Source organism: Cariama cristata, unplaced genomic scaffold (assembly GCF_000690535.1).
Source record: "Cariama cristata isolate BGI_N322 unplaced genomic scaffold, ASM69053v1 scaffold2375, whole genome shotgun sequence".
NCBI classification, from domain to species: Eukaryota; Metazoa; Chordata; class Aves; order Cariamiformes; family Cariamidae; genus Cariama; species Cariama cristata.
In genome coordinates this window covers 4,811-23,960 of record NW_009616732.1, presented here as the reverse complement: position 1 = coordinate 23,960, position 19,150 = coordinate 4,811, and the positions used below count along the sequence as shown (strand labels likewise).

The 19,150-nt window shown below is 37.6% G+C and overlaps 1 protein-coding gene across 1 annotated transcript; it reads left to right on the top strand.

Annotated features, from left to right (window-relative positions):
• Window positions 1-4: 4 nt before the first annotated feature.
• GGNBP2 (gametogenetin binding protein 2) lies at window positions 5-18,948 on the top strand (the record flags this gene model as incomplete). Its single annotated transcript, XM_009700257.1, has 14 exons — window positions 5-85; window positions 3,958-4,038; window positions 6,109-6,362; window positions 7,329-7,427; window positions 10,387-10,515; window positions 10,604-10,717; window positions 12,416-12,619; window positions 13,642-13,816; window positions 15,367-15,561; window positions 16,221-16,371; window positions 16,547-16,672; window positions 16,752-16,903; window positions 17,317-17,565; window positions 18,303-18,948. Coding segments are annotated over 14 exons (2,214 nt in total), but the record flags the coding sequence as incomplete, so codon positions are not given.
• Between the last annotated feature and the right edge of the window lie 202 nt (window positions 18,949-19,150).

The window sequence follows — 19,150 nt, the reverse complement described above, 5'->3', positions numbered from 1 at the left end:
GCTGGTTGCAGTTTGCAGAGACGGGGAGGAGGAATTCCCTTTCGAGAAGAGGCAGATTCCCCTCTACATCGATGACACCCTCACGGTGAGTGCCTGCGCCCCGCCGAGCGCCCGGTGTCCGGGTGCCTCCCGCTTGCAACGTGTGCGGGCGGTGTGTTGCAATTCCCAGGCGAGGCCTTTTCCCTCGGCGGGCCTCCTGAGCGCCTCCTCTGCTCCCGCAGCGTTAATCTTTGGGGCTTTGCAGCACTTCGGGTCAACGGCGCTTAATGTGGCAACTTTATCTGATTCCCAGCTCTAAAAGCATGCAAACCGCATAATAAGAAAGTTATTGCTGTGTCGCGGACTGCGTATAACTTGTTTCAAGTGACAAGCGTGTCTCGGTGCCCAAGCCCAAATGCAGAGCAAAGCTATCTTTCGGTGAAGAAGGAAGGGAGCTCTATTAATGTAAAACCCAGGTTTAAAAGTAGGTAATTATTACACTCTGAGACAGGCAAGAAAAGGCTAAAGGCGTTTTATAAAGCTTTTGCTTAAAGTAAGGGCTATCGAGTCTGTAATCATGTGCTGCTATGTCTACAGTAACAAATCTGAGAGAGTTTCCATTTCAGTGTGTTATTCTGAATTGAAAAACATGGGGGTTTTGCCATTTCCAGAAGATTCAGTGGAAAAAAACGAAATGCAGCTTGGAGGCTCTCTAGTCTCTCTTCTCTTCTTCGCGTGTTTAGAGGAAGGCTCAGAAATTGCATCGTAGGTGAACACAGAGTGAATAGACAACTGGCAAGTTAGAGAATTTTTTTCCATTTTAATTCTTAAGGTGAAATTGAAAATGTTGGGTTGAAAATAAAATGGGACTTAGTGTAATTGGGTATCTTAGTTATTCGTATTTGATTTCTGTCACTGTCGGTGGTGTGACAGTAACTGTTGTTACTTTAACTGGTGTAAAATGTATGTGCTTTAAATTCCTAATCCTATGTTTTAGTATGGGAGAATACTTGACTTGCATCAGCTAACTTGATCAACTTTGTAATGTAATTTCTTTCGTCTTCCAGTATAAAACAATTGAGTATCTTCAGTCAGTCTCTTAACCATCCATCCCACTGTTAAAGATTATCTATCTCAATCCCATCTGGTGTCACTACATTTGAAGAAAGGGTCTTTGCTGTATTTTAGTTCTGATTGTTTTAAATGATGACATGTTATTAATTTACCCAATATCATCACTGTTTTGGGGCTTTACATACTCTGTCAACTGTGCTTATACGTTAGGCAAAGTTTCACCTTAAGTTGTCCAAAGCAATATCTAGCTCTCCTAGAGTGGTTGATTACCCGGAAAACCCAACACTGTGTAGGAATAGTGTAAGTTTGGGTTTTTTTGATGTCTTGGCCACGCCTTGAAAGTTATTTTGCCCCTCCATTGCTCATGTAGTTTTAAGATCTTAGATTTCTTCTTTTTTTTTTTTTTCTCTCTTCCCCTGGACTCCCTAGTAAAATTAGTTATTAGATTATGTCAAGTAGAAGACTTAACATGCCCTTGTTACCTTTGTTGTGTTTAATAGGTTGAGAGTGAGTGAAAATTCAGCTATACCAAGAGTCAGGTAGATGACTTCAACTGACCAAAAATTCCATTTGTGGTTTAGTTGCAGAATTTAACACTAGATCCAAACTTTGTGCAATTGCACTATGTTGTCACTATCCTTCTACTTTTTACACCAGAGGCAAGCTGTGATTGAAGAGGTTCCTAGAGCTGTAAATCAGTTTTGTATCCATCTGGATGAAAGGCATATATGCAAGTGCAAGTCATCCTCACTATGGAGAAATCTCATCTGAGGTCCTTTTTTTTTTTTTTTTTTTCCCCCCATTCTGTAACTGCTGTTACAAAGCACTTGGATTTCTAGGTGGTTTCTGGAGGCTTTTAAATAAATCTGCAGAAGCAAGTGAATGAACTCTTAGCTTCCTTGTCTCAGTCTTCTATAATTTATGTTTTAAATACTTAATGAGAGCTTCTGCAAGACATGCAGTTGTCTTTGAAACGTAATTTTACATCTGCAGCATTATCTTTAAAAATAGTGATGCTTATTGGTCGTAACTGGCTTGTGTTGACCTCTTTTGAAACTCAAATTTTAAAAATAATGGGAATACTTCATTTCTGTTAGTCAGATGGAAGACTTAATCTATGCCTTAAATCTAGAAATAGTGAATCAGTGGTTGTAAATTAGCAAATGAATGGCCTATAATGCTCTTAAGCTTATAACATTGCTTTGTAGTAGCATAGAAAGCAGTTTAAGTGCAATGTGATACTGTTTCTCTAAATGAATTGTTCACTATCACACTTTTCTGATTCTTATGGCTCAATTAGAAATTAAAGGAAGTTTAAATATTTAACCCTTTTCGTTTCTTAAGCCGCTTTTATGATTTCTAGGAGGCATTCCATTTGATGTGGTATTATGGGAATTTTTTCTTCCAGGTCAGGGCGTGATGGTGGTTGATGTTTAACCACTTAATAAAATCTCATCAGACACATGAATTAATTTAGTCTTTGATAATTTCACTCTGTTATACAAAACACCTAAGGGTGTTGTCTAATAGTGGGAGATGAAGGTGAGGGGGGAAAAATACACAGATTTATCTCTCCTCTCTGTTATTAGCAGATAGAGCTTTTACTTTTGCAGGTAGCTCGTTCCCCACAGACACATGAAATTAGCAATGTAGGAAACCTGTAATTCTGCAGCAAAAACTTGCTCTGCTGCTTAGTGTGTAGGGGTCAGGAGCAAGGGAAACTGGAAAAGAAATGCATGGGAGGTCAGAATTAGCACTGACTGTGGCACTCTTCTGTGCAAAGATAAGGCAGCTGCGCTAATGTTCCAATTCTAGCACATGTGAGATTAAAATATTGCCTTGCTTTCTGGCCTTAGAGAATAGATGTTTATTTTGGAGCAATGTTGAGTGCCTGTAAAAGTAAATGTATGAGTTCTCTGGAGGTAGTGTCAGCAATTACAAAGACAGCAGGGAATTCTGTCTTTACTAGACAATTGAGGGAAGGTGGAGGGAAGAAAAAAGTTGAATCGGACAATTTCATTTGGTGTTGATTGGTATTAGAGTTATTAACTAAAGTTGTTATTTTGTCTTTCAGATTTTAAAGTGAACTCTCAGTATTTATATTGATGAATTCTGTATTTCTCAGTTTGTCCAAAGGCGGTCAAGTCAGCCAGCGTTCACACATTTTTCTAGTTCGTTTCATTTTTCTCCATGGTTGTAAAGTTCGGTTTTTGACTGAAAAATATTTTCTGACTTCTGCCCCCAACCCTCCCCCTAAGAAATTGCCCTCTTTGTTGCTCAGTAATTTGAAAAGAAATATTATTAATTACTTAGAGTGATCACATTGTTCTGTAGGCTTAACATTTTATTTTGAGGCTCTGGAGAGTTGCAGCTGCAATCATACAAACCAAAGTATACCTTGGAGTACCTTGTTGGGTTAATATGGTTTTAAATTAGGCTTTGAAGGAGTTGACTCAGTCATTAAACTGTTGTGACTGTTTCTTCATAGCTTTATAAATTGAGTTAGACTGTTGGATCAATTTGGGTCTCACTGTGTGAAGTGCAGGTTTTTTTAAAAAAAAAACTGAAACAGGATCTCAAGTCATGTAGATAATGTAATATAAATACTGATGTTCCATTTAGCAGCTTTTTGCTTTCTCTATAACAGCTATTTAAGAGTTGCCATTTATAAACTTGCCTCTGGAACATTAGTGAAACATTTAGTTACTTTGCTGAAACATTCACTATCTTAAATTGTTACTTTTTTATTTTCCCAAGCTTCCAATATCTATGTGAAATAAATGAACGTTTAACATGATTTCTGTGTTATTTGCCCCAAGAAAGTAAAATAAACTAATGCTCTGTTTGTCTCTTTTCTGAAAGCTCTTTTTTGTGTGGTTTTTTTTTTCCTCCTTTCTTGTATAGATGGTGATGGAATTTCCTGATAACGTGCTAAACCTTGATGGACATCAGAATAATGGTGCACAATTAAAACAGTTCATTCAGGTAAATACATCCTTCTGTTTTTTGAGAAGGCTGCATATCAGATCTTGCTTTCCTTAGATTCATGCTTTCGCTTCTCTCAGAGGTTGTCGCTCCTGGAATGCTTTAAAAGACACATCAGCAACTATATGCAGTTGCATATTAATACCAAAGTACACTGAGTGCATTAGTTTTCTGTATTTCACAGCATTTATACACTGTTGTCTTGTCAGGAGGCAATTGCTGCATATCTAGTCAGAATTGAAAACTTGTAAAAACAATACATCTTCTGGTCACTGGCAGTTTATATGTAATGGAAACTAGGTTTCTAAATACATTTTGATTTTTTTCTTTTCTAAATGCTTTTGAACTGCTTTTTCAAATGGAAGTGTGCATTGCTTAAGATCGAGTTTGTATGATTAGTACCGTACTAAGATAGGATTAGTGTGCCATTTTATAGATTATATATAGTTGAATAGTGAGAGACCATTTTATGGTACCCCTGAAGCTTTAATAATAGAAACTTACCTGCTAACACTCTGGCAAATAATCGTAGTGCTGTAACACCTGTAGCAACTAAAAAATTGTGCCACTTGATGTCCAAAGGAGCAGGTCAGTTTGCTGATATGCAGCTTGCACTTCTTCACTTGTGGTTTGACAGCAGCAGTTTAGACATATGCTGCATATAAAGCATAGCTGTGTTGTGAAAATAGCTCGTTCCTGCTGTTGCCATGACTAGTACTATTAATTACAGGAAAGAGGATTATTGCAGAGTGATACCACTTGTCAGACTATTTAATGTGCCTGCCTTTAAGAGCAAAAACTTTAAATGTTGTCTGATAATAGCTTCACTCTTCATAACATGTAATAGATAAAGTGAGCTGAAAATATTTTCTCTTTTCATTTGATGTATTTACACGTTCCAAGGGATTGCCTGGTTTTGCTGTGTGTTGTATGGTCTTTCCTTTCTTTCCTCAGAAGATGTGACAAGTCATTTCTACATTAGGAGTGATATGACAGTAATACAGAAAATACTATTGTGGAAAAACATTCCCTGTAGAGATACAGCTATGCTCACAAAGCTGTACTTTGTATAACCAGGGAAAAATTACGTTTGCAATTAACGCGCTGACAGGAGACTGCTTTTACAGATAATGTTGGAAAGTGTCGGTAGTGCTGATATTCTAAGTGTAGTTGTGTTGGTTGGTGTGTGAGGAAGGGACACTCTCTTCTTCATAGCTGTGTTAGTGGCAGTTCAGCGTTGATGAAGACCAAGCCAGTAATTTAGCAGTTAGAAGAAGAAATAGAAGGGTACATGCTTTTTGTGTGTATGTGTGCCTGGATGTGTTTGACAGAGGAACCAGGAGAAGCTCCTAAAATTGTTTATTGATGTAAGAAATATTAGATGATGTTCCCTTTAATATTCTATTATTAGCACACATTGAATGTTCACTGCTGAAGTAAAACGTTTCACCCTGAATAATAATGTGTGCTTTTTTTAATTTCAGGTATTAGAATTGTAATGGGAAATGCCCTTTAGCCTTCCAGGAAAAATACTGCTAAATTGTCTTGGTCTGAACAGAACAAGTTTGTTGTAAATGAGATTTCCATATATGCCAATGAGCGTCCAGGAGTTTCCTTTCTATGTGCCAAAGATAAAATGAGTGTGAGTAGAAGATCAGAACTTGCAGAGTTGTATGTGTAACCCTTTACTAAAACATCTGTGCTGAGGTGGAGGAAAAAAGGGCTTCCTGATAAGGACAGGGCGGTGTGCCATCTGTTCTGAAGCAGCATTTGCTGATGTGAGTGGTAGGAGGAGGGAACAAGAGGAGAAAAAGATTAGCTTCCTTCCAGAGGGTAGACTGTAAGACTTGAAGCAGAATTGCTCCTGTGATATTAGCAAGTGTGGTTTTGTTCATACAGTAAGTATTTTAAGTGATCTACGGTAAGACAGTGACCTGAAACCCTGAGCACTGTGTACAGTTTCCACAAGTGTATTTTGATAAGGAAATGCTGTTGAAGGCAAAGAAATCTTGAACGGTTTAAGATGTGGTTTTGTTTTCTTTAATTATTTCATTTCTTGTTCTTTTTCAGAGACATAGCATGCTTAAACAGCAGGATCTAAATATTGCCATGATGGTGACATCTCGTGAAGTTTTGAGTGCACTTTCTCAGCTGGTCCCATGTGTTGGCTGTCGTCGTAGTGTGGAACGTCTGTTTTCTCAGCTTGTTGAATCTGGAAATCCAGCACTTGAGCCCCTGACAGTAGGGCCAAAGGGTGTTCTTTCTGTAACTCGAAGCTGTATGACTGATGCGAAGAAGCTTTATACACTGTTTTACGTGCATGGGTAAGTGTTTTAGAACTGCTCAGATTATTCTTGTCTTCGGAAAAGGAAAGCTAGCTTCTGTGCATTTGACTTTGCAGCTTTCTCGGTGATACTAAATTGTCACAAGTTTGAATCTTACAGTATATACTTGTCTCTTACAGCCATGTTAAACTAGTTATTGCCTTAACTGGGGGAAAAAACAACCCCAAAAGACCTAATCTTTCGTATCATCAGTTGCAATGCCATGATTGCGATTGAAAGATACCAATAATAAAATGTTTAGTCATTAATCTGAAATACGCACTGTGGGGTTTTCATGATCTCTGGCAGAAGAGTATTTCTGTGCCACACTACTTTGCATGTAAAAATAAAATAATAAAGAAAATTAATTAACACCTCCCCCCCACCAACTTTCTACTCTTGGGTAGAAAAGGTAACACTGAGAAAGTGAAACCTTCTGGGTTTGGCTAGCATGATAAATAGCCTCAGTGCCATTTGTTTCTCAGCTGTCAGTGGACCGAACAGTGCCTGCTCACCACAGTGTGCCTTTGCCTTCCAGCTGGCTTCAGCTCATTCTACTTCTTGCTCCAGTTAGCAGGGCAGTGAGAAGTAGGAAAGGTTAGTGCAGAGCTGGGGATATTGAGATTTGAAGGGTGAGGTAGCGTAACTTGATAAAGCGTTTTTTTTTACACTTTTGAAATAGGCGTTGTTACTCGTGGTCTGTTACTTATGAAGTTATGCAATAGCTTTTTGGATGCGGGTTATCTTTATCTTGCTTGCTAGGATTTGTCTGGAAAATCTATACTGTATTTTCCGGGTGTACTGCAGGATTGTATGACATAACAAGTAAAAATGGGGGACAGGAATAAAGTTTTAGATTTAATGTTCATTAGCGTACTTGTTTCTGATACATAGGCTGAATCAATCCCTTTAAAATTTCTCTGGATAACCATGTTTTCAGAATACTAAGTTACATTTTTTCCATAGGTCCAAACTGAATGATATGATTGATGCAATTCCCAAAAGTAAGAAGAACAAGAGATGTCAATTACACTCCCTGGACACACACAAACCAAAACCTTTGGGGTAAGTTTGCATTTAACATGCACAATTCAATCTAAAATGTTTCAAGGAACCAAACTATTGATACTAATTTATTTTTAAGCATTGAGATCAATTCTTATGCTGCTATCTGTTTGCCAGAGTAGTAATCTCCAAACTATGTGGATTATAGTAGACCCAAATAGCTGTGGGGGAGAGGAACAGAGGCAGCCAGGAGTCTTGGGCAGCGTGTGTTGTAGAGCACGAGCCTTTCTCCATAGATTTTCATAAGAAGGTAGTTAGCCCTTTTTTGTGCAGTAAGAGTGACAGTCTTATCAGTAGGGTGTTTAATACTTTCCCCATTGCCCTTACTCACACTTCGACTGGACAAAACTAGTGGTGTAAGGTCTTCTGCCCTCCCGATGTAAGACCCGTACTGCTCCCTCAGTGTGAGAGTTGTCCCTCTGCCCTTTGTCAGAGCTCCCTAAGGCAACTGGTGATGCTTTCATATAAAGTTTAAGGCTACTAATCAAATCAGCTGTTTCCCAAAACTTGTTAGTTCTAACTGTTCCATTTTTGCCTCTTGGCTTCTGGGTATTTTACTTAGTGGTGGGGGGTTTTGTTTGTTTGTTTTTGATAAAAATATCCATGTTTAATTTCAAAACCAGTTGCCAAAATGCAACTTGGCTACTAGAAACCAGTGCTCTCTGATGTGCTTTTCACATCTTGTCTGACATAACTTGGAATATAGTCTGCTCAGGGCGTGGATGGCTTCTGCATTGTGATAGAAAGAATGCTCTAGAAAGACAAACTAGTTTTCATGCTCTACACCAAAATGATTGATCAGCAGTTTTTCCTCACATAGAGGTGAAAGGGTACATGGTAAACAAATATATGTCATCTTGCTTGGGATTATTAAAAATGCCTTGCACATCTGTTAATAAAGGGCTTTATTGTGGTTGGGCTGCAGGGTTAAAACGAAAACTCTGTAAAATGTATTTTCTCAAAATGTGACAGCATGTTTTGAATACACGAGTGAAAAAGACGCATACATTCCTCTGTGTCTTGAAGTTGAAATGGTTTATTCCATCTGGTTAACCACAAAAACACTCCCTGTAAATCTGTTATGGATTTGGGGGCGGGAGGGTGGTTCTTGTTTGTGGGAGTCTTTAAATTATTTTTTTTTTTTATATGATGACCAATAAATTAGACTACTATGCTTAGTTGGAATGTCCAGGACTTTTTCTAGTCAGTTGTGTTTTGCTGCTGGTTAAGCATACAACCTGTGAAAACTTGATCATGGTTTGCAGTTACAGGACATGTATTTTTCTATGCAGACTTGAGTCTCTTTGGGTTTAGATAAATCCCCTGAGATGCTGGGCATGTGGAATTTGACACTTGATTTTTACTTGTGCTGCCTGAGGGTAGTGGTAGCTAATCATTATCTCCTATTATATTTTGGTTACAGGCCTTTCATATAATTAATTTAAAGCTTATGTTACACAAGCAAACGATCAGAGGAGTATAGGGTTGTGTTTGTTTTTTTTTTTTTTAAATAAAGCAAATTCAAAGCATTATGAAAGTGTTAATTTTTTTTCTTTGTTTTTGGTAAGATTAATCTTTTCTGTGTAAGAACATGTATCACAGAACCTGCACTTACGATTTTAGCAAGGCAGAACAATTCTGAAATTGAATGAATAGAGAGGGAAACGCTGCCTTTATTTCCTGGATTTATGCTGGAATAAATTCCCTTAGTATTTTGAATCCTGGAGGTTAATAGGGAATATGTGGAAGAGCAGTATTTTAATACACTGCAAGTAAAGCTTTCAGCTTTATCTAATAACAGGGCTTGTGGACATTCAGTGTAGTTTGCTAAAGAAACACAGCTTGCACTCCGCTTGCTCAGTGAATACCCATTTGTTATGCTACAGAAATGATCAGGGTGTATCAGTACTGATACTTCTCCAAATAAATCCGCTGCCTTGAGTGGAAGCAAATACGCTGACAGCCTGGACATGGAGGCATCAGGTGGAATTATCTTACAGAACAAATTTTATTTATCAACTTAAAGCTTCTGCTTGACTTCATTACAAGAAACTTCTTCAGATGAGTTGCATCTGTTAGGCATTTTATACACAAAAAAGGCTTTGAATTGTAATTGTGTGTTTAATTATACAAGTTACGTAACTAGCTAATACCACTTGAGAGTTACTTGATGTCCTCAGTTTCAATGTGCCTGGTTTATGGCTACTCGGTTCCATTTGGGGCTAAGGAGCATTTTAACCTCTCATAAATGCAAGCCATATGATCTGGCAAACTAGATAATAGCATACATAAATACTCTTGAGGAGCTAATCATTAAATAGGAGTGCTTCTTCCCCTGTTTTCCTGCCCTGTTGTATCCATATGTGAGCTTAAACAGAAGTGACCGTTCTGATAAAATGTCAAGTGTAGACAAGCTTGTAAGTAAACATGACTTGCTATTTAAAGTTTGTTCTTTGCTATATAAGTGTACTTTCAGCATATCCAAAAGTGTGTTGTAAAATTGTTTGTTTGTTTTAACAAATTTTGGAAATTTAATGTAGGGAGTTCTGTGGTTTCTTATGGTGGTAGATGTGTGGAAGTTTTGTAGGGTTTTTTTGTTTTGCCTTTTTCTTTGGGTTTTTGTTTTGTATTTTTGGTAAGTTGCATATGAAATTTAATCTGCCAGAAGTATTAAAACTTGTATATGTTTATACTTAAGGTAATATTCTGAAAAATTACTACTGGCTTTCAGCTATAACTTTAAACAGTCATTATGAATCTGGGTTTGTAAACACAGACAGCAAAACTTGTGTCTCCTGTCTGACCCTGACTTTACTGGAAGTTAAGGCTTAGCCTATAAAGGATTCGAAGTAAATTAAAGAACACGGTAACATTTTCATAGCTTTTGTTTAGGAAAAATAACTAGTTCATAATATATATGATGTAGGTTTAAAAAATGTTTTTTAATACTGTGTGACAGTGAAGGGAGCACTAGCATACTCAGTACAGAGAAATTAAGTGCAGATAAGAAAAATAGTGAAGACAGCAGGAAGGAGGAGAGCAAGTGTAATATCACTTTCCACTATGGACCTTTCCAGAGAGCAGTCAGGTAAACTAACAATGGTTTATTTTTCTTCTTTTCTAAAGCTCTGACAGGATAATGTACAGTCTTCTGTGTCTTATGACTTTTTTTGCAGGGGTTGTTGGATGGATGTGTGGGAGCTCATGTCCCAGGAATGCAGGGATGAAGTAGTTTTAATTGACTCTAGTTGTCTTTTAGAAACATTAGAAACCTATCTACGAAAACACAGGTATGTTAAAAGAACAAAGGCACACCTTCATTTTGAGGAATACATGCTGCATTTTTTTGTGAATCAAAACGTATGTAGGGTTGACGCAATGTTTAAAAGGGTAGAGGATTCTTCTGATACCCTTCTAAAGCTTAGAATCTAAGCTGCATAGTGATGGAGAACCTTTCCAGATTGCATTATAACAGTTGATGAGCCTAAGATGGTGAAATATTCTTTGTGTTTTGCCTGTTGTTCTGGGTTATGGTAGGGGAAATGTGGAAATGAAGTCATAGCTGCTTGTCTTAATTTTTTTGGTTAGGATTAATTTACAATTTACAATTTGACATATTAAAACTGTGTATATTCTTTCACTCTCTCACAAGTAGCCTACTCTGTTTGGGACTATGCCTTCTTTTAGGCTTTTGGGGAGTATGTGCAATTTCAAAATAATGTGAACTAAACTAATAGAAGCAGATTCTAGGCTGAGTGTTGCTTGTAAATCACTGTTATAAAACAGTTGTTTATGACTTAGTAGTGCTGGTGCTATTAGGTCTCTCTTGCAGGGAAAAAACAAGCCACTAAATTACTGGTGCATGTGTACAGCAGCTACCATGATGATCAAAAACTTTTAATTTCCAGTAGTCTCAAGGTTCTGATATAAACTGTGGGGGCGCAGATGGGTGCGGGGGTGGTGATGGTGTGGAAATAACACTTTGGAAACAAAATAACTTTAATCTTCTGTGACATTAAACATCGTGTTGGCAGGGTTCCTGATGCTAACCTGCAATAATATAACTGTTTTCTTTCCTTTCACCACAGAAACTAGCCAGTTATCATAGTTCTATCAAACATCAAAATATGTTTGACTTAGTGTTGTCAAGTGACTGGACAAACTAGGAAAGGGAAAAACACCATCCAGAGATGGCATGAAGAGCCAGCTTTTCAAGCTGAAAGCTGAAATGTGAGCAGCTTGTCTGACTTGCATTTTTAGAATAATACAGCAAGAGGTTTTGTAGCTTCTTGAAGATTACTCCTCTTATAAAATAGAATGAGCTTAATTTGGTTGTATTTTGATTATAACAGACCTCATAACTGTACTCTTCTCATATTATTATTGGAGCTATCACATGTTTAAATTGAATACGTTGTGTTATAAATAAACCTTGTTTGGCTATCTGTGCAGTAATCTAATAATTCAAAGTATGTTTAAAGGTGCTTGTAGTGGAAACATTGCTCTTATACAGCAGGCAACAGAGGAAACTTTTTTTTTTCTTACTGCTTATCACTCACTCGAGAATACTTTAAATAATTGCTATAAAGTAACTTGGAGTGTGTTACTTGAGAGGAATTTTGTCCTGGCTTGTACTAATGATTCAGTTTGTTCACTATTAGATTTCTGATCTTTGAATGAGTACGGAATTGCCTATCCATATAGGAATTTCTTCATATTAACAACTAGCCTGATTTATGCCTCTGAGCATGAAAGTCGATACCCAGACTTGTAATATATGGTAGATAGTATCATACATATAGTAAACTTGCGTGGCTTACAGCCAAAGTCTTACCATTTTGCCTTTTGAAGTAACATAAACCTTATGTGACCTAGTTTAAATATAGCATGCGCTATTAAACGGTTCAGTATATTATAACTTAGACTAAGTGGGTCTAAATTTCTGCTTGAATAAGAATTCAGTTCTGTTATGTTCTGTTTTAACACAGGTTTTGCACTGACTGCAAAAATAAAGTACTTCGGGCATACAATATTCTTATTGGTGAGCTAGACTGCAGCAAAGAAAAGGGCTACTGTGCTGCACTTTACGAGGGTTTGCGCTGCTGTCCCCATGAACGTCACATACATGTATGCTGTGAAACAGATTTCATCGCACACCTATTGGGTCGAGCTGAACCAGAGTTCGCAGGAGGGTATGAGTATGTAATTTGCTAGAGTGGGCTATCTAGCGCTTTGCTTCTTTATTTTATTATTGAATGTATTTTGCAAAAGTGATTTTTTGCCTCCTTGCTGCATAATAAACTTCTGAATGTAAATACTCGTATTGAAGTAGACTTTCAAGATAGTGCTTCAAAGTAGCGAAGATTTTATATGTGCTTTTGACTTTAAGGTGCATTTAACTCTGAAAGCAAGAGTGAAAGAAATTGCCAGCTGTCTGCTAGTTCATTTGTTCACTCACTAGGGCTGTCTGCTTTTCCATTGAGGTGTTCAAAATATGCGAAATAGAAAGAGAACCTTGGTTGACAGTTTTACCAAATGCCAAGTGTTCAATTAATTTTATTGCCATTTGTATATGATAGTAATTTCTGAACCTGTTTTAGCATCTTAAAATCTTCCAATGAATAATACAATTCTGAGCTCAATATCTTTAAAGCTCAATCATAACTTTGATTAGGCAGGTAAATCCTTTTATAATGATTTTTCCTTAATAGATGCTAGATACAGATTAATACTGAAACCTTTTTACTTTGTACGGTAAGTAATGTGTGAACTTCTATGTGTGTTTATTCAGCTTCAGTTAACTGACGCATAAATATCTGGGAAGCTGAAATATTTGCTATAGAAACTAAATACAAATTCTAGGAAACAAAAGAATGGCTGCATCTCTTTGGCATTAAAGCTCTGCTGATCCCTCCTAGTAGGAGCAAGCAGAGGCTGATGGGGTAAGACCTTCGAAGTCACAGGTTGGAAGGCACAGCACAGCTTAACAGTGCCATGCACAGATTAACGTGTCAGGAATGTAGTGGTGGTTTTGACCTGGTCCTTTCTATTTTGCATCTGCATGCAGCACAGCAGAACTCGATTTTCAAAAGCTGTTCGTGCAAACATATCTTCACTTGTACATAAAGAAAACACGTCATTGAACTGCTTCGGTCTCTCGGTAGACTTCCAGCTACTTTAACCATACTATACTTTGGTTCAACTCTTCCTTTAGACGAAGAGAAAGGCATGCTAAGACAATAGACATAGCCCAAGAAGAAGTTTTGACCTGCCTGGGTATTCATCTTTATGAAAGATTACACCGAATCTGGCAAAAGTTGCGGGCTGAGGAACAAACGTGGCAGATGCTTTTTTACCTAGGTGTTGATGCTTTACGGAAAAGCTTTGAGGTAAAAATCAAATTTTATCTAACTTATATTTGAATTGCTATAGTAGTAACTGTGTGCATTTTCACTGAAATTATTTTTCTGCTTTCTACTAATGTTGGGCTGGAAGGAGCTTCAAGGGTGTTGCATTCAATCCCTTGTTTACTGCAGGCAACAGTTGTGTAATATCAATGCGTAGCACAACTGAGTTGCATTTCGATGTGAAGTCTACTGGAACGTAAAAGATTGAGGCTTGCTTTTACTTTCCAAGCTGCGCATTACAGTATGCTGGATCTTCTGTGTTTTTAATTCACGGTAAAGGTATTTCCACCTGATAGCATTTAAAGTAGCTTTGGCTACATCAGTTTTTCTTTGGCTTATTAATGAAAATGGAGGATATACTTTTGAATTACAAATGCAACTGCTAACTCTTGCATTCAGTGTGTTCCGAATGCACTCTGTAATCCTGTGGGATCTTGAATTTCAGACAGAACTCCATGCAGTTCCTTTAATGTATGCCGATAGCATACTTCCCCTATGGTATGACGTAGGTCTTTTTTGTTATGTTTATCTTCCATTCATAATGATTGTTCTCTCTAAAAACTTCTAAAACATCAGAGAAGGAGGAACAAAATCAGTTTGGGAAAGATCATAGTGGAACCCTAATCTAGTTAGTTCTTGGAGTTTTTTACAAGTAATTTGTTTTTTGTAGACTTACAATGCTATGGAAATGGCATTGGACTGGGTACACTGTGGCATTTTTGTCAGGTTTTGTCTTAATGGTTTTTTAATCTAGTAAAGTATGGTGTTGAAAATTCATCAACGTTGTAAAATTTGGGTAATTATACTGGTATGCAAGTTTGGCTGTGAATTTGAAATACAGAACTGTTATATCTTTATATAGGGTCCTTTTCTAAGGTGAGTGAGAATGATGATGTCTCATTTTTGCTTAAGGAGTTCCCAGAGGGATCTGGGGGGGCAGGGGGGAAGTGAATTTAATTTTACCTCTTGTAGGAGCATTGATCCAGAATAGCTTACTAGTTTAACTATATTCTCATAACTCCGTATGTAGACATGCCATTATGATATTTGTTCTAAATTTAATATTAAGGAACATACTTAGATACTTGCTATATTTTGAGATATGTGTACACTTCAAAATTGGACTGCCTAGAAAGTCAGATTTTTTTTCACTGATTACCCTAGACAAAGAGCTGCAGGAATTCTGTAGCAGTAGTTCTAATGTGACTTTCTGTGCTACTGTGTTAAATAATCGGACTATCTACCATGTAAACAGATCCAAAAATGCGTTCAAGCCTGCAACTTTTCACTGAAAAATGTGAATCTAGGCCATAAGTTAAATGCAGTGCTCCCCCCATACGTGTATCTTCTCCAGCAATCCAAATGTAGTGACTAAGTCTGGATAGGCATTTTTCTTCTATAGTCAATAGTTGTGTTTTTCTGTGACTTTATTATAAAAAGTACTTACCAGCTATTTTCATCCTCCTTTTTTATAAATGTAAAAGCTTGAATTGCGTTAACATCTATAAATAGATCTAACCTCTTATAAACAGATGGCTGTGGAAAAAGTGCAGGGTATTAGTCGATTGGAACAGCTCTGTGAAGAGTTTTCAGAAGAAGAAAGAGTACGAGAGCTTAAACAAGAGAAGAAGCGCCAAAAACGAAAGAACAGACGGAAAAATAAGTGTGTGTGTGAGATCCCTACTCCTTTGCAGGCAACAGAAGAGAAAGAAATAAATCAAGCAAAGGTAAACATTGATAGCTGTGGCTTTTTGCTGCTGTTTAAATAACTAGATTTCTAATTTGGTGCTTCATTCATCAGCTCACTGTTCTGTGTTAGAATTCTTGAGAGGTTTTTACTGTATTTCGGTTTTGGGAACTAGTTTTTGATCGCTAATGGAATTTAATAGTTTTTCAGATTAGTACAGTCTTTCTGTAGAGTAGTTGCCTGGAACTCCTTAGCTTTTGGGGGTTTGGGTTTGGTGGTTTGTTTTTTGTTTTGTTTTTTTTTTAAATCCTGAATCTAGGGGGTCAGGTTATGCTAGAATATTTTTCAACTGTCATTTCTTAAAGATCACGTAGAATATGGGAATTCAAATGCTAGTTGCAGACAATTATGATTGAATTGTTGGAGAGGGGGAAGCTTTAATTGGCGGAGTAAGTGCAATTATTATTATGGATCTCTTGACTGACCTTGATGGGCTAACTGTAGGTCATATTATTGTGGGGAAAGTAGTTGGGTTTTCTTGTTTTAGTTGTCTTGTACTTCTGAAGAATTACAAGCAATGCTGTGGCTGTTATCAGTCAGTGTCCGCCGTTTTTTCTTGTGGAAAGAGTATCCTTTATAAAAAGATGCTGGCTGAGCTTCTTTCAGTACTTGCAAGTATTTCTTTGTTTTTGTTTTAAGGAAAATTCGAACTTCATGGAAAGTAGTTGCAAAGCCTGTGGTAGCACCGAAGAAGCTAGCAATTGTGTAGAAGTAATTGTTACTAATGAAAGCACTTCTTGCACTTGTCCTAGTAGTGGTACCCTATTAGGTTCACCTAAAATCAAGAAAGGTATGTTAAATGTCCATTGTTTTTCATTTTTAAAAACATTTACCATTGATGGGTTAAACAGTGCTCAGCTATTTTTAAAAATAACTTTTCTTTAAGAATTCTTTCTTGTTAGAGGTATAACTGAAGAATATACAACAGCTACTGTAGATTACCGTAACTTTTCACTTCATCTCAGGTTTATCTCCACATTGTAACGGTAGTGATTGTGGCTATTCATCTAGCATGGAGGGCAGCGAAACAGGATCTCGAGAGGGATCGGATGTGGCCTGCACTGAAGGCATTTGCAACCATGACGAAAATGGTAGGTTTGGTAAGAACATAATGTTGGTTTAGTATCCACAGAACTTCAGTAGCAAAGAAAAATTCCCTGTCTTTTACAGGAGACGATTCATGTGTCCATCGCTGTGACGACAAAGAGGAGGATGGAGATAGCTGTGTGGAATGTTGGGCTAATTCGGAAGAGAATAACACAAAAGGCAAAAACAAAAAGAAGAAAAAGAAAAGTAAAACTTTGAAGTGTGAGAATGAACATGTAAGGAACATAGCTAGTCCAGAATGCTTATTTAACTGCATACATTAGAAAGTAGATACACATAGATAAAGTAGATACAGAAGTACAGTTGTGACTAATGCTGTAAATGGGGTAACCAGGATCTTCTGTTACCTTTCCATCCAAGTTTTGAAATCAAGATCCTCCCTAGAATAGGTTGTGGCGGAAGGAGTCTCTTCTATGGTCCCAAGCATGTGCACTTCTGAGCGCTCTCAGTGAATTAATGTGCCGTTCCCCCCAGGAGGCCCAGGCACACACATTTGAAAAAAAAAATATATATACTTGCTCTCTTTTTGACCTTTTTTCTTTTCTCTTTCCTTCTGCTTCCGTCTGAAACTTGAATGTCTCAGATTTAACACTGCTAGTAGTTCATTACAGGCTATTTTCGATTTTAGATTCAGAAACTTGGAAGCTGTATGGCAGATCCAGGTAACAGAGAGACCTCAGGAAATATCATGCACACAGAGTTTCATCGCGACAAGACCAAAGACACACAAGCTGAAAGCTGCTGTAGCTCAGAAAAAAGCGGGCAGCAGTTGCCTTGGTTTGAGCATATGAAAAATGTGTCACAGTTTGCAGAACCTACAGAAATGTCAGTTGTTCCTGATACTGGAAAAGGTGCCAAGAGCTTAGTGGAACTCCTTGTAAGTAACCACTTACTTTGAATTTTAGGTTGTAGCATACGGCTTTAAATCCTCAGGATTGAGGATAGGCTTTAGAACTCAAATCCCACTGAAGAACTGTTACAAGAGAGAATGTAACCGAAGCTAAGATTCAGAGCTTACTCTCCCAGTGTTTAGTTTGTTTGCTTTTGCATGTTCTCTGTGAAATGTATAACTTGGGTGCTTTGCAGAGGAGGAGAAATTGCCTGTCACTGGAATGCAAGTAAGAGAACTTGTGTTATAAGTATTCATTGTCAAGGATTGCATTATTCCGTGAAATGAAGCCTGCATTATTGCTGCCTTCGTGCCTCAAATATTACTTCCCACTACAGGCTCCTTGGAAAGCTTCCTTCCCTCTCCCTTTCCTTCCCTTCTCCTTGCTTTACATCCTTTTTCTTCTTTTCTTTCCTTTTTTTTTTCTTTTTTAAAAAAAAAAAACCTACTCTAATAAAGCCATCCTCTTTCAATGGAAATGTGCTAAGACTCTGAAGCTTATTCTGATAGATTTTGTGACTGTATAGGCTGCCTCTCACTCAAAAAATAGCAGAGCATTGTGTGTGAATGAGGTGAGTGGATTAGCCAACTAAGACTCCTGGTGCCACGAGGGAAGGCTGCGTCTTTCTTCAGAGCAGCTGTAGGCAAGGTGTGTGATTGCAAGGCAGGTGTACTGCACGGGAAGGGCGATGCTTGAGTTCTTAAATGCCTGTTTTCATTTGTAGGATGAGTCTGAATGCACTTCTGATGAGGAAATCTTTATCTCACAAGATGAAATACAGTCCTTTATGGCAAACAACAAGTCTTTTTACAGCAATAGAGAACAATACCGACAGCATCTGAAGGAGAAATTTAATAAATACTGCCGCTTAAATGATCACAAGGGGCCCATTTGTAACGGTTGGTTGACAACAGCTGGAGCGAACTAAATACAATAAAATAGCTGTCTTTCACTGAAATTCTCAAGATGACTACTGCGCCTTCTCTTTCAAAAACTTAATTTAGTGACTTACGGCAAAATTTTATCTTAAATTAATGTGATTCTTTTTTTTTTCTTGTTTTTTTGGGGAGGCTGGTGGAGGTGATTTCATTAATTTTGTTCTTTCTTCAGGCTTGTATCTTTAGTTGAGTAGCTGTGCAAGCCTCTCTTATAATTTAAGCCATCTCTTTTCATTAAATGTTTCTCTTACTGTGAGACTTACAGAAAGCAAACTAGTGGCAAAGTAATGTTGTACTTATAATTCTGTACAGAATGACAATGAGCTGAATATAAGATTTTACAAAGTAGACATCCATTTGCAAAATGTTTTGGATGTAATATGTTAAAGCGCAATGTGCAAAATTTAAATAAAGAATATTTATTAATATGCATAGTAAAAGTTGGCGTGTGTGCTTCTGCTTTAAACGCTCCTTCCCAGCAGTCTGAACTCTTGCTGGTCAGACGGACGGCTGTCACTTCAGTCTGCGTGGCTTCATGGAGGTAGCTGTGAGTAAACTTGCCTGGGAAAAGTACAGATCCTTCAGTGGCGCTGATGAAAACCAGTCCAGCGAGCTGTGTGATCCTCCACTGACG